This window comes from Lampetra planeri, chromosome 22 (genome assembly GCF_965212315.1).
Source record: "Lampetra planeri chromosome 22, kcLamPlan1.2.h2, whole genome shotgun sequence".
Lineage (NCBI taxonomy): Eukaryota > Metazoa > Chordata > Hyperoartia > Petromyzontiformes > Petromyzontidae > Lampetra > Lampetra planeri.
In genome coordinates, this window is record NC_136128.1 from 3,674,105 (window position 1) to 3,688,902 (window position 14,798).

The window sequence follows — 14,798 nt, forward strand, 5'->3', positions numbered from 1 at the left end:
ACTTTATGCCACATTCAAGAGCTGCAGTCAATTATTTTTAATTTAATGGATGGATAAATCATTGGCCAAAGTCAGAAACTCTCTTCAGCCGAAGTGGCGATTCAGCAACTAAAAAAATGTGTTTAGCCCCGAAACAAATTATATATGTACACACACATACACATTGGAATCTACAGAGCAATCATCGTACCCTTCTGAAAAGGGTCAGCTGACTCGGTGTGAGGCTTTCCTTGGTAAGCAAACATAATAAATGGAGTAAAATATATGTGGGTACATATTATTTGACTGTATTAAACAATGCCACAATCCTGGCTGTTTTGAGCTGGTGGTTATCATCAGTGTCTGCCACTGGTGATAACACTGAATCGCATCAGAACATCAACAGGCCGATGTGCACATTTCCATCAAAGTATGAAAATTAAAGACACAGACCACTTTTGCAACGATGGCCATGCAACTCAGTGTATGGGCTAGAAAGCAAACCACTGTGGTCTGCACTCCTTCAAAGAGGAATAACAAACCTGTACAAACTTTCTCCTGAAGCTCTCTTGTGGCTTGCAGTCATTCTGAACATATTACCATGTCTAGCTCTGGAACATATTGCCATCATCTCTAGCTCCTCAATATATTGTCATTCGCAAGGATACAATACATGAATTTAAACAAGCCATCACATGCATAAAATACCATAGATTCCCATTGGGTTGTGTTTTGACAGCAGGGATGGCACAGTGGTGAGATGTTAACTTCCTCTCCTCGTATGCAGTAGGTCGCAGGTTCGATCCTGACCCTGACCCTGACGCCTGCATATTTTGTGTTTGCGTGTTCTCCCTGTGGTTGCGTGGATTTTTCTCTGGGTCCTCCTGTTTTTCCCTCCACATTCAGAAACATGGGTTTACAGTATTTGGCTACTATACATTTCCACATCATAGGCCACTTCGTTCAGATATAATTTGTGGCCAGGGTCGCTTCTGAAAAAAGAGCTACATAGCTCAAGTGGGCCTTACCTGGTTAAATAAAAAAATAGTTTGTAATCGTTTTAGTTTCGACAGTTCAAAGCTTCGCCCATTGGGCGCAATCGAGCTGCCCATGAGCTCCCAAACCCCGCGGACGTGTGTTCCCTTGCAGCCATGTTCTGTGGTGACCCGGGCATTCCTGCGAACGGGCAGAGGGTGGGCAAAAGCTTCACCTTCCAGTCAGAAGTGACGTTCAGCTGCAACCCTCCCTACGTCCTCGTGGGCACCGTGACACAGGTCTGCAACGCCAGTGGGAGATGGAGCGACTCCCAGCCACGGTGCATCGGTAAATATTAATTCTCCTTTTGCCTTATTATCATATCTTGTCCTTCCCCCGCACCTCCGATCAGCATCGTTGGCTACGTACAGTGTGAAAGTAGTTCAACATACATATCATTTCAACATATTTTTCGAAGTGAATAATAACTTCTTTCGCACAGCATGTAGCCAACCATGTTAATCGGTGGTGCAGGGGGAAGGACAACAAACTAAACACAAAAAGAAGTTCGGAAGAAATTAGTTGTCAATTTCGATTTAAAAGTGCACATCTCCAGTAGATTGCTAATATTGGAAGGAAGAGGGTTCCAGACGGCCGAAGAAGCACATCTGAAAGCACGCGATTCAGTGACCTTCTATGTTCAATGGTGAGCCAAAAGCAGCTGCTGTGATGATGACCCGAGTTCACGTGATGATTTTTGCTCCTTGACGAGAACAGCAAGGTATTGTGGTAAAACTCTGGCGAGCACTTTGTGTGCAATCAGCAAAACCTTAGAAAGAGCACATCACTTAAGTAGAGAATGTATGGCTGCAGTGAGCGCGTAGGGCGGTGTTCATCTCTGTTGATGTCCTTGAGCCAGTCATAGGTGGACGTTTCACACCCCTGTGATGAAGGTGAGTTTTTTTTTTTCTCCATGGGACAACCATTAGTAACATCCAACAAAGTCGTATTCATTTTACAGACCCCAAAAGAATGATGGGTTCAAGAAGACTGTCCTAGTAATAGGTAATAGAAATTGCATGTCCCCATTCCATCATCCCTTCGAGGTCAATAAAATAAGTAACATTTTGTCGAAGTTGACCACGATAGTTAACTTCTAGGCTCGTGTGATGAATTCCAAGGAGTGTCAGATTCTCACTTATAATGTTGCTCGGCAGAGATAAGGCAAACATTATGCATTTACGTTATCTCTGCTGGAAAGTCAAGAGAAAACGATTCATCATATTTTGCTACTGGCAAAGGAGGTTTCAATGGTGTAAATACTTACCCCGAGCCCTCATACTCTGATGGTGCATTGTCTTTGAGTTGTGTGCCTTTTGGCGTCATCTGGTCCAACACCATGTGAGACTAGGCTCTAAGGAAAGCTGTCTCGGGTGTGGACCAATCAATTTTAAGGACAGTGCATACATTATCAGAGTTGTGTTTTTTTGTTTGCATTACGACTGCAGGTGTTGTGGTCAATGCAAACATGACTCCTTGTAAAAAAGGTGTCAGTTTTGTTGCCAGATAAAAGGGTAAAAAAACAATTATCAAAACGATTCCTCTTTGCCTGTCTAACGAATGGTGTTCGCTCATTTGCAATAAGCTAAAAACATGTTTTTATTTGTGTTGTTGCACTTTTGTCATGTTTTGCTTCTGCAGATCCAACTCATACTACTTGTACAGACCCAGGAACACCAGTGAATGGAGAACAAAATTACACAATGGGATACCAGGTAAGTGCAGCAGTGGTTTATATAATCATCTGTACCAAAAGCTGTGCAGTGCAAATGTACGTACATTGATGGATATTTTGAATAGTGTGTATGTGCATACAAAGGAAACTGGGAAACGATTTGTTGGATAGCAGAAGCAACTTAGAGGTTTGGCTGGGAAACATTGTAGGCACGACCAGATCAATGAGGTTGATGAGGTGGATAAGGCGCGTGTGCAGGATGGAGGGAGGTGGGGCAGTCACCGACACAGCATTGGGGGTGCCACTTGGGGGTCATCATCAAAGGAGTTGTTGACATCATTTACGCCGATGCATGTGGTCAAACTGGTGCAGTGGTCAGTGCATTGTACTGTGAACCGGGTGATTCGAGTTTGAATCCCAGCCACAGACGTCATCATTGCCGAGCGATAGGTGCAGTAAACCGGTTGTGGCCCTCTGCCCCTTCAACAAGTTAAACTAGCCAGCGTGGTGATGAAGTTAGGTCAAACAACTGACACGGCATGGGGGGGAGGGGGATGCTTTAATTCAGCAGCAGCTTGACATTAAAGAGGTGAACATTTTATAATAACGCATAATAATCTTGACTTCACTTTCCAGTGCAAAGAGCGAGTTGTGTGACTGGCTTCCTTTACAAAAAAACGAATACCCTGTACATTTTCAATGGGACAACGGTATTGGGGAAATGGTCCCTTGATGATGAGGTTACCTCAATGGAGGGTAATCACTCTGCTCTATGCTGCCTGTGCACTGATGTGCGTGCGTGCGTCCAAAACAGGTCGGCAGCCTGCTGCAGTTCAGTTGCAGAAAGGGATTCCACATCCAGGGCTCCACCACACGCAGCTGTCAAGAGGACCTGACGTGGAGTGGCATGCAGCCCGTGTGCATTTGTGAGTAGAGTAAAACGCCCACATGCATGTGTATTTTACGCACACATGTATGTATGTGTGTGCCAGGTTACTTGTGGTATGTGTGCTGTACTGTAGTGACGTCTGCCAGTCTAAGGGGACGTGCCCCTCCCCACGCCCCTACCACCCCTCCCCCATTACCCTCCCCTATCCTCCTCGACACCATTCCACACCACTCATTTAATGCGCTTTGTTTGTATGTTGAACTTCTTTCTCACCATACGCAGCCAACATATTATGCACAATGTAACATGTGGCACATTTTATTACGTGCATGATCCAAAACATTACAAAGGATAGAGTCTGCAAAATATGCTATATAATTTACTATTGTTTGGCATTAAATATACTTTTTTTCATTAATAAGTCACATTTCATCCAAAGATCGCAATTCACCATCAATGGAAATCAGGAAATAGAGCATAACCAAACGGGCATAACTGTGGGGTGAAGGCCTATGTAAAGAGGTGAGTTGTCAAGACAGATGTTAATAACTCTAGTGACTCTGCCTGATTAACAAAGGCAAAGCATTCCATAGTTTGGGAGCTATGTTGGCAAAAGCCCGATCACCCCAAGAGCAGACCCTTGACATCGGAGTACTTAGAAGGCGATCCCAGGATCTCGGTGACCTTGTTGGAGAGTAAACACGGATCAGTTCCTGCAAATATTGTGGAGCAACCAATTAATAGCCTTGTAGTTCAGCAGCAGGATCTTATAGCCCACTTGAAACTTGATTGGTAGCGAGGGCAGTGACTAGAGAACAAGTGTGAGATGTGCTCGTAGAACTGCGCAAGCAATCTTTAACAGCTGCATTCTGAACAAGCTGACCTGGCTCCAGCGTAATGGAAAATCTGTCAATCTGGGGTCCATCTGGCAGGGTGTTTTTTTTACTGTGCAGCCTGAAATTAAGTCACGTTGTACTACTCTTTTATCGTTGGCTTTGGCTGTTGTGAGAATTAATGGTTGGAGGAGGGGGGGGGGGGGCAAAGAAAATAATGCAAGCATTAAAATGGGCCTTTATTTTCAGTGAAAAAGCCCCAGCTTTGTTGGCATAAAGCAATTGACGCCGGGAAGCGAAGGTTGTGATTTCAAAAAATCTCAGTCAGGGGTCAACTCGTACTCGGTGAGTTTGCACTCTTTTAAAAGTCTGACAGGCCGTTGTTTGCCACAACCATATAAATTGAGTTGTCACCGCTGGCTCAAGGCCACTCATGAGTGTTCGACGATGGACATTCTTTGTTAAGCGTGGTTTTCATGCGAGTGAAGCAATGATGTATTTGTACAAGACAAACAAACAAAAACCCCTCTTCTCTCTATAAGAAGTTTTACTTTGAACATTCTGAATTCATAGGTATTAATGATGACATTCCTAAGGAATACATGAATACGTAAAATAATTTATGGTTAATAAAAAACACGATTTTTACGGGTTTAATTATGGCAAAGATGTATTATGGAGAATTATCACTCACCTTTTTCACCCTCATCGTCCACAAGTACCGCCAACACAATTACATGGAAGGGGGGAAATTTCCATATCACACAGACCCTCCCGCCAAGAGAAATCCTTTGAAAATACTATAATAACGTATCTAATTAGTACTCGTATTAAATAATGTGCAGGCAAACGCCTTTCTCCTCCTTCTTCCTGTGACTGCATGACGCCCGGATCGCATTTGCCTTAATGGGGTGACGGAGGGAAAATAACTTGCATCAGCTGCCGCCGCTGCCGTTACCGCCGGTCCACTGTGAGGTTGCAGAAAAAAGGCGTGAAAGCAATTAAAATGCTAATAAGCACGAGCAAATGATGATATGTACATTTTATATTTATTACGGAGAGGGGGGGGGGAAGTTTTGTTATAGGATGGCTTCATTAAGCTGCGTACGTGGTTTAAAATGACGCAGGGTTCAGGGGGGTACGTCGATGCGCCCATTGGAGTGGCCATCGCGACGAAAAGACGAAAATCGGGGGTTTAAGGGGCAGCGTTGTTGGATTGTCCACAGATGGAAATGGGCAACGTTTGCACGGCACACTCAACTACATGGCAATGAGGTGCCGGTGAGAGGATATATAGCAAGGTGCCTCATTATTTATTGTTGTTCTTGGTTTCGCTTGTTTGTTCGGGAAAGCACCGGTCCTGCCAAGGTTTTGCAGCGCAGTGGGTGATGTTACTGCTGCTGTGTGCCATCCCAATTGAGTAATTTGCAAGTAATCTTTCAGCATTGAGATGTGTTTTTTTGGCCCATACCAGTTTAGAGTGAATGTTTATTTTTAGCGATGGAAGGAAACCAGAGGATCTGGAGGAAACTGATGCAGAACATGGGGAGAACATGCACACTCGATACAGAAAGGTGCCTGAATTGGGAATTAAACTTAGTATCTTCTTGCTGTGAGGCACAAGTGTTAAGAGTGTGTCACCCTGCTGTACAAATATATAAGTACGTTCATCTAGACATTAAACTATCCCATGTCATTGTTTCCCATCGTATGCAAAGATGCTTCTCCAGGTCTACTGTGTTGGTAGGCCTGAGTGGTGGAAACGACACATTCTTAGAGCATCAGGGATAAATATCTCCAAAGGATGACCATTGTTGACCTGCAAATTGTTAGTGATCTTTTCTTAGCCAGTGGGATGATGGATAGAGTCAATGCCCAACTGGGATTTGTACTCATCACCTTCCAATTGTAAGTCACGCGCAATGCTTCAGCAATTTGCAGCCAGATTACATCACTATAATTAGTTACATATTATTAGTAATTTATACGGCCAGGTTTCTCAGTGGTAGAGTGAGCGGCTCGCAATCACTAAATTCAAATTCTGTTTGGGGGTTGACTCTGCTCATCATCTCCCTGGGGTCGACAAAATAGGTATCACTTTGTTAAGAAGTCAACGTTGGTCGCCCTATGGACAGATTTGCCCCCGCCATATGAACTTGAAATTTGCTCACTGGCTCATGATGTACACAGAAGTTGAGTACCACCTCAATGCATGTTTGAGCAGGAAATCACGTTTACTGTGATTGGTAATTTGGAAATTGTCAAAATGAGGTAGGGTGTGTTTTGAGAGCTCCACAATAAAACAAATAAAATATATTTTTCCATTAATAAGTAATTTCTCCTTCCTCAGACCTTGACGATTCATGCCACTCAACACAAATACCCAAGGTTCCCTGTACAAATAACCTAATTAACTCTCTCCACTTTTATCTTATCAATGCCTTTCCCACAGGAGCTGGATGATGTTTTCTGGTCACCTGCTCATAATTCACATTCACGAATTGAGCTGCACTTTGTTTTTAAACATTCCTGCCCCACCATTATTTAGATTTGTACATTTTGTAGGTTGTGACGTATTTGAGAAAAGGTTCACTATTTAATGCATGCCTGCTGTGTAACGGTTTGGCACGCCGTTTCGATCTCCTGGTGCAGCGGTTAACCACATTTGGCAAGTGTCTCAAATCCCCCACATTGACCAGTGTGGTGAAGTATGGTCGAAAATCTTCATCACCAACAAAACGTGGGCAGGTGTTTATTCAGCAGTGGATTGACAAATGGCTGTAAATTATTATTTTTTATTTAAAACTCACACAAACTCCTCTAAATTTAACCCTTCCTCACATTGCTTAATATGACTTCTGCCCATTTCCTGAAGCTCTCCGCATGTGCAGCAAAACGTAAGATACGATGCCAAGCAATGCGCTGTACATGTGTATATTGTATGTATGTTCAACTTATTTCGCACCGTATGTAGCCAACCATGCTAATCGGAGGTGTGGGGGAAGCACAACATTACTGAATACAAAAAGCAATTCTAACGAAATTAGTTTTCAATCTAGATTTTAAAGTGCATAGCTCCAGTGGCTTCCTGAAATAGGAAGGAAGAGCGTCCCAGACAGTCACAGAAGTGCATCTGAAATCGTGTTATGCAGCGACCATCTTTATTCGATGGCCAGCCAGAAGCCGCAGCGAGGATGACCGGAGTTCGCGTGATGGTTTATGCTCCTTGTAAATGGGTTCACCACAGTGAATCGTCTGGCAGGTCCCATGTAGTAAATTGTGAATACTCCAACCTCTTCCACTGTGGAGAGACAAAATGCACCCTCAGGGGGTTTTTCAAAGCCCACTCCAGTGGGGGGGGGGGCCTTCTGTCACCAGCAAGAAATTGCAGGGATGGATGCACCGTTACCTTTACCACAATATAATCGACCTCTAAAGTTGTTGGTGATTACCATGATATCGACTCGGAGTTTGAGAATGTTTTACATTGTCAGGTGATGAGTCCAAATCCCTCCCGGTGGATCAACACAGCTCATCGTCTGGATGGGAGGATGCAATTAGAGGGCACCGCGATGGTGAAACGTCAACTACCTCACTTGGTATACAGGAGGTCATGGGTTATATCTTGACCCTGCTACCTGTATATTTGGAGTCTGCATGTCTCTCTCCCCGTGGTGTACTGGCTTTTTCTCCAGGTCCTCCAGTTTTTGCCTTTACATTTCGAAATATACATTTAGAGTATTGGCTGCTATACATTTCCACATGATAAGCCACTTTGTTGAGCTATCATTTGTGGTGAGGTTGCTTCTAAAAAAGAGCTATATAGCTCAGTGGGCTTTACCTTGTAAAAAATAAAAATAAATAGTCGAAAAATAGGAATTATTTTTTCCCGCCATGTAAGAAGTCTTAAGGAAGAGACTGGCCCCCATCTTAGGAATATGGAATTCCCACCACTGGCTGAAAGCCACCGATTGAGATGCGTTCCACTTAGTTGCTCCTTTGAGTAGGGCGACACTTTAGCTGTGGTTGTGACACCAATAGACACGTAGCAATGCACTTGCACTCATGATGCACACGTTGAATTCTGAATATTATCTTGAAACGATATTCAAATGTGACATTTAAGCTAATGAAGCACATACAGCTGTATAAACGTGACAGATAAGAATTAGAAACAATACAAATGCGATGATGAAAATTATACATAAACTAAGTTATTCTTGAAACAATTCACAACCCGGAATTGTGACTATTCATCGAATCCCTGGGATGATGAATCTTTCCGTACCTAGACACACTGCCCGAGATGTGAGTGCTATTTTCCTCATGCTATTTTCCTCATCTGCCTTCGGTCGCTACACTGCAGCAGGAGTGCCACGAGCCCTTAACCCACTGCTGTCAGATGACTCTTGCTCCTTATGTCAACCAATTACTATGACAGGGACGAAGGGTTTGATTTTGGAAGACATGGTTAGTTATTAAAGGAAAGTTGCTCAAAACGTAGATGAAAATCAGTGCAAAGTGCAAAAGGTATTTTGTTCCAAATGGAATACAATCAAATGTGCTTAAAAATTGGATGATACTATCAAACAGTGGATAGAGCCTGCGATGAATTAAACTACCTTGAATTTTTGATCAATTGGTCTCAACATTGAAAGCTGCCTCTTTCAGTAGAATGGAATTAAATATAAGCAATTTCCCCCCTACAGGTTATTTACAATGTCATGGGTATCCATCCTTTTATTTTTTTTTATTATTTCTCACGATAATGCATTACACAGTGAATATGTAATATACATCTTATTGCAAATGGAATTTGACTCGATGTCACTACCAGAATTACCTTGTAAATGAGATTTTACATCCCTGGGATAGTACTGTGATTTATACAGCTCAGCAGAGGCAGAAAACGCACATGAACAGGTGGGACACCGATTGCACCCACGCACGCGCACGTACACAAAGGCATCCTGTTTAGCCTTATAGACTGTTGGGGCAAGTGCTGTTAGCAAGCGCCTCTTAAGGCTGGAATTGAACACATGTACAAATGATGTGTGCTGAGCATCACATCTGACCAATTTTGCCCTCCAGTGTCGATGCTCTCGCACTGCACCAGATATTCATTTGAGGCTGAGTTCGCCTAGGGAAGAGGTCTCCGTGTAATTCCCCACCGTTGTTATCTGTGGATGGGAATGAAACTGCATCGTTGGGTTTGTAAAAACAGTGCACAAACTACTGCGGCACTGCTTCCCAATTGCTCCACACACAAAAATACAAACATCTCCCATATAGCCTGAACAGACTGTTCAGATTGGCCCCCATTTTAGGCACTGATAAGGGGTTGACAAGTACGCAACCTGGCAGACGATTGCTTACTCTTGTAAATTATGTCACGGAGTCTTGCGCATCTACAGCATACCATATCAGCTAATTTGGCCGGTTTGCCATTGGGAAAAAAATTACTTCTTAAGCTCGATGGGCCTCACCCGATTTAAACTGCCCGACTCAGCGGTGCACTTTGATTCACACCGCTGCCGAGTAAAACCTCCCCACACTGTTCCCATCGTTCACGGTTCCACGACACCACAATCCATCTCACTCCTGCACATGAACTGATCTCATCGCTCCGTCACACGTATATTTACACATCCACAGAGAGATCCCCATTATAGCCTTAACAGACTGTTGGGACAAGTACTGTTGGCGAGCACCTATGAAGGCTAGCACATGAGGGGGTGGGTGGCCAACACCATGCCCAGCCGCCATTGTCTCCTGAGTAGTGATGTTCATGCATCGCACTAGGTACTCATTTGAGGCTGAGTCAACCTTGGGAAGGTCAAGGACCAGTTCAGATAATCGTCACTGGTGTTGGCCGTCAGCAGGAATCAAACTCAGGCCGCCGGTTTTGTAGCGCAGCATGCTAACTACTACAGTACAGCTCCCTACAACACACACATGCACATACCTGCACCAACACACATTCCCCCATACATGTTAATACGTTCGTGCATATCGTTATGACGGATCATTTGTCAATACGTATCATCAGCATCTCTTCTAGCGACACATTCAATCCACTGCTGGATGAAGTTCACCCTAAGCCACCACCTCTCATGATCCACCTGTGATGTAATAATCCATCTAACACCCGAACGTGAACTGATTTCATCGCTCCATCTCCAAGGCGGCCGTCCCTCATATGTATTCCATTCCTTGGCTGCCACACCTTGACGATTCTTGACCATTGGTTCATTGTCCCTTCTGGTGACGTGTCCCAAAGCCCACTCTTCTTAACAGTCAATATGACCTGCGTGTGTGCTGTAATCCATGTGCAATGACAACTTGACACACTTATCTTGAGATGGCACTTTATTGAAGACGCGTTCACTTGACACAGATGGAGACTCCACTGCAACAGCCCCAAGTCTCTCGCGCATCTCCCTTTTATACCAACTGAGGCCACGCCCCCCTTCCTGAACCTTCTCGCTGACTCTGGATGCTCGCTCCACCGGCAAACTCCACCGGCAGACTCCACCGTCCTCTTCCGTCACCTGACCACGCTCCCTTCTCGATCATTCCTGTAGCCACCAGTCCCTTTGCACTCACAACTGATGCCCCTGTCATTACCTTCCTTTGCCACCAGTCCACTCACACCGCAGGCTGACTCCCCTGTCATTACTTCCTGTGGCCACCAGTCCACTCACACCGCAGGCTGACTCCCCTGTCATTACCTCCCGTGGCCACCAGTCCACTCACACCGTAGGTTGACTCTGCTGTCATTACACATGGATAATGTTTTTATGTTTACATATTTTAATATATATTACACGATGTATTCTAAATGCATGCATATATTTCGGATGGCAGGGGTGGTGAAGTGGTAACACTTAGAAGCAACAACAACATGTTTAATGTGGTTAATAATGCAGTCATTACGTGTTGATCCCATATCCATATAAACATGTTTACGACTGAACAAGCTTACTGTGCTATGATTAATTACAATTTTTTTTAAACGTGTGCCTGTGTGTAGGCATCTGCTTCTACAACAATGGGCGAATGTTAATAATTGCGCTTCCATTGTTACTGGAATAACAATTGGAACGGGGACAGTTGGTTGATTGAACTTTGAAGAATGGAATTGTTTATGGGGGGAATGAGTGCATTGAAAAAGCCTACTGCCGGGATTTAATCAAGTCTTTTGTTTACCTGCTTGTGTCTTGAGTTTTAAGATCATTAACAGAAACGAAATCTACTTTCATGTACGTAAAATTTAACAATCAGACACTTGTGCAAAGTTTATAATTGTTACATGAATTACAATTGTTATTATATTTTTCTTTTTTCAATCTTACAGTGTTGTGTTTTATATATTTTTTTAATATACAAGACAGAACCTTGTCCAGTTTTTCGAGACCAAAGGAGCAAGTTCTGCCAATGAGCAGCTCGTAATGCTAACAATTTAATTACAATTTAATTACCTATCGAGCGGAGCCACACTACATCGCATGACTTTTTTTAGGAAGGTCCTGTATTGGGTACTTTATTTTAAGATGCTTTCAGCCATTTAAACACATTCCTGCGGAGGGAGCTGGTAGGAACGTTGGGTTGCTCGGTCAATGGCCAGAGTCAACGGCGGCGTTGTGTATTCCGCAAATATGGCCAGCCCCTCCCCACCCAGATCCACCCCTCCCACCCCCACCCACCCAGCCCCTCCCCACCCAGCCGCTCCCCACCCTCCCCTCTCCACCCAGCCCCACCCCACCCATTTTTGGATGCACGATGGACGGACACAATAATCCCCTGTGGGCTGGTGGAACCAGGTGGTTCCTACAAGTATGATGAGCGTGTATCATACATATGGGAGGAAACCGTTTCACCCAGAGAAAGCCCATGAGTGCGAGAGGGCAACGCTCTATCCCCGTACAAATGGAAACATATGGTCATTAGTCTACTTGCTGTACTGCCTTCACTTGATGTGCCAGGGTATGGCACATCCACACCAGCGGGAAGGGAGTTTCACAACATGTGTGCGGTGATCCATCAACCCTCACTGCCTCCACAGAGTGCTTTAATATTAAGGCATATCACAAAACCTGAGATGCTAGTGTGACCGGAAACACACCTGGCTACTTTTGTCGCCTGAGTGCTAATGTTTACACATCACACCAGGTACAGATGTATGGCTGAGTTGACCGAGAAGAGGCCCAGAAGCAGTGCTGACACCACTGGTCACTGATGTTATGTATGGCCAGGAATCGAACCCAGGGTGTTGTGATTGTCAGTGCAATGTGTAAACCACTGAAATGCTGCTCACACACACAAAACAAGATCCTACCATATAGCTTTACTGACCATACATGCATGCACTGTTGCAAATAACGTGTTAATCTTGTCAAATGTACATGGTACACATGCTTATGGGTTGATCGACTGTCATTAGTGGATTACTGGTGGCAATTAATCTTGCATTTCTCTGTGTCTATGTCATATACCATATGCCCCTCTTCCGCATTCCGTGCTGCATATCATAATCATCGTCCAGTTTTATGATTTAAGTGCAAAAAAATCCGTAACATATTTCAGGGTACTGGAGCAAAGCCATTTGCACAGGACTGGTGAACCATAATAGCATCGTTGGCTACGTACGGCGCGAAAGAAGTTCAACATAAATGCATAAAAAACAGTGCATTCGAAATACAAGCACAAACAATACATGTAAGGTATCCAATATGAAGTCTCATCAATGTAAAATTACTATGTGAGATATTTGGGTGCGCATAAACTATATCAGTGAAATAGAAAAACTAAATTATACTTGTGTGTCTGCCAAATCTGTAAATTATGACAACATCCCATCATAATAGAATAATAGTCTCTATAGTAAAAAAATAATCGTAACAATAGTCGTTTTTTAAACTTATAGTTTTACAGTCTGCTATCTTATTGATTTTTGTTGGCAATAGCCAAGCTGATGGCCCCCATAGTGTGGGTGTCAGCACTCTTTATATATAGATCTCAGAGGCATACACTGCAGCAGTGTGCATTGGTGACCACACCGTGCTGATGAGTCCTAGATCACTGCTGTTGTCAGTCCGTCGCATCGTCTCAAATTCATGTTGACATGGACCACAATGCACTTCTTAAAAATAGGCGAATGGTTATTTTGCATATGCACAGACACTGTGTACTATTTACAGGTTTGCGTGTCTTGTTACACCTGTGTGTGCAGTCAAAGCTCTTTTCACAATCTGTGATCTTTACTCAAAAATTGTCTCTCCCAGGTCACTCACCATTGTTTAAGTGGCAGGTTTTTTTTTTCATGGCAATGAATATGGACCGTGACACGGCTGATGGATGGCACGTTTGCCACTTGTCACGGTGGTTCCCGGTTCGAGCCAAGCAGTCACCCTGGATAATACTGCTGGCGTAATGACCAAAAAAAAATGCATGCCGTGACGTCATTATAAAGTGGGTAATCCATGTGTGCAGGCATCACGGTCCAAATTTTGCCAAATGGTGAAAATTTGCTGCAAATAAAGCCACATTAGAAACATCGCCTTACTACTCTGAAATTGCTGCAGACTATAGATCGTCTGTGAAATATTGCACCTTTGTGACAGCCTTGCACATTACGAAATGGAGTACCAAATGTGCTGATTTGATTTGAAAGATTATGAATCGTAATCTTTCGTCGACCAATATGATTAATAATTCATTTATCGTGGGTTCAATCGTGTTGTTACAACGACAATTTTTTCAACTATAACCCTCGACCACCCGAGATGGCCAATCAAACCAAGATGTCACATGGGGCCGATATGCCAATTGATTCGATTTCTCAGCAATACCAGACTGTCGTAAGGCGAGCAGAAATTCTTTCACAATTTTTGGCTCGACGTTTTGCTAAAGATTTTACATCCAGCGTTCCCGTGCGACAGACCACAGGTGCGGGCAGCCCGAGACGCCGGCCCACGTGGACGTCCTTGGTCTGGACATCTCGACGTTGGGCTACACGCTCGTGTACACCTGCCAGAAGGACTTCTTCCTGGCCGGGGGGTCGGAGCACCGCACCTGTGGGCCCAACGGCACCTGGACCGGAAAGCCCCCAGTCTGCAATGGTGAGGTGCTTGGATATGTTCACGTGATCGTATTAGGACGCCGGTCACCCTCGTGACTTTTGACTAGCCATCGAACAAATATGGGTCACTGCATCGCACGCTGTCAGATGCGCTTCGGCAGCCGTCTGGAACGCCCTTCCAATATTAGGAAGCCACTGGAGCTATGCACTTTAAATAATCTAGATTTAAAATGCATTTCTTTAGAACTGATTTTTGTGTTTAGTTTGTTGTCCTTCCCCTGCACCTCCGATTAGCACGCTTGGCTA

General features: G+C 44.0%; 1 protein-coding gene across 1 annotated transcript in view; it reads left to right on the forward strand.

The window, feature by feature from the left end:
• The window catches only part of LOC144724936 (CUB and sushi domain-containing protein 1-like), a 684,194-nt gene that overhangs the window by 644,737 nt on the left and 24,659 nt on the right, over window positions 1-14,798 (forward strand). The window contains exons 61-64 of the mRNA XM_078604260.1: window positions 1,129-1,302; window positions 2,656-2,729; window positions 3,504-3,615; window positions 14,353-14,532. Coding sequence (XP_078460386.1) covers window positions 1,129-1,302; window positions 2,656-2,729; window positions 3,504-3,615; window positions 14,353-14,532 — 540 coding nt within the window. The remainder of the gene's footprint in view (window positions 1-1,128; window positions 1,303-2,655; window positions 2,730-3,503; window positions 3,616-14,352; window positions 14,533-14,798) is intronic.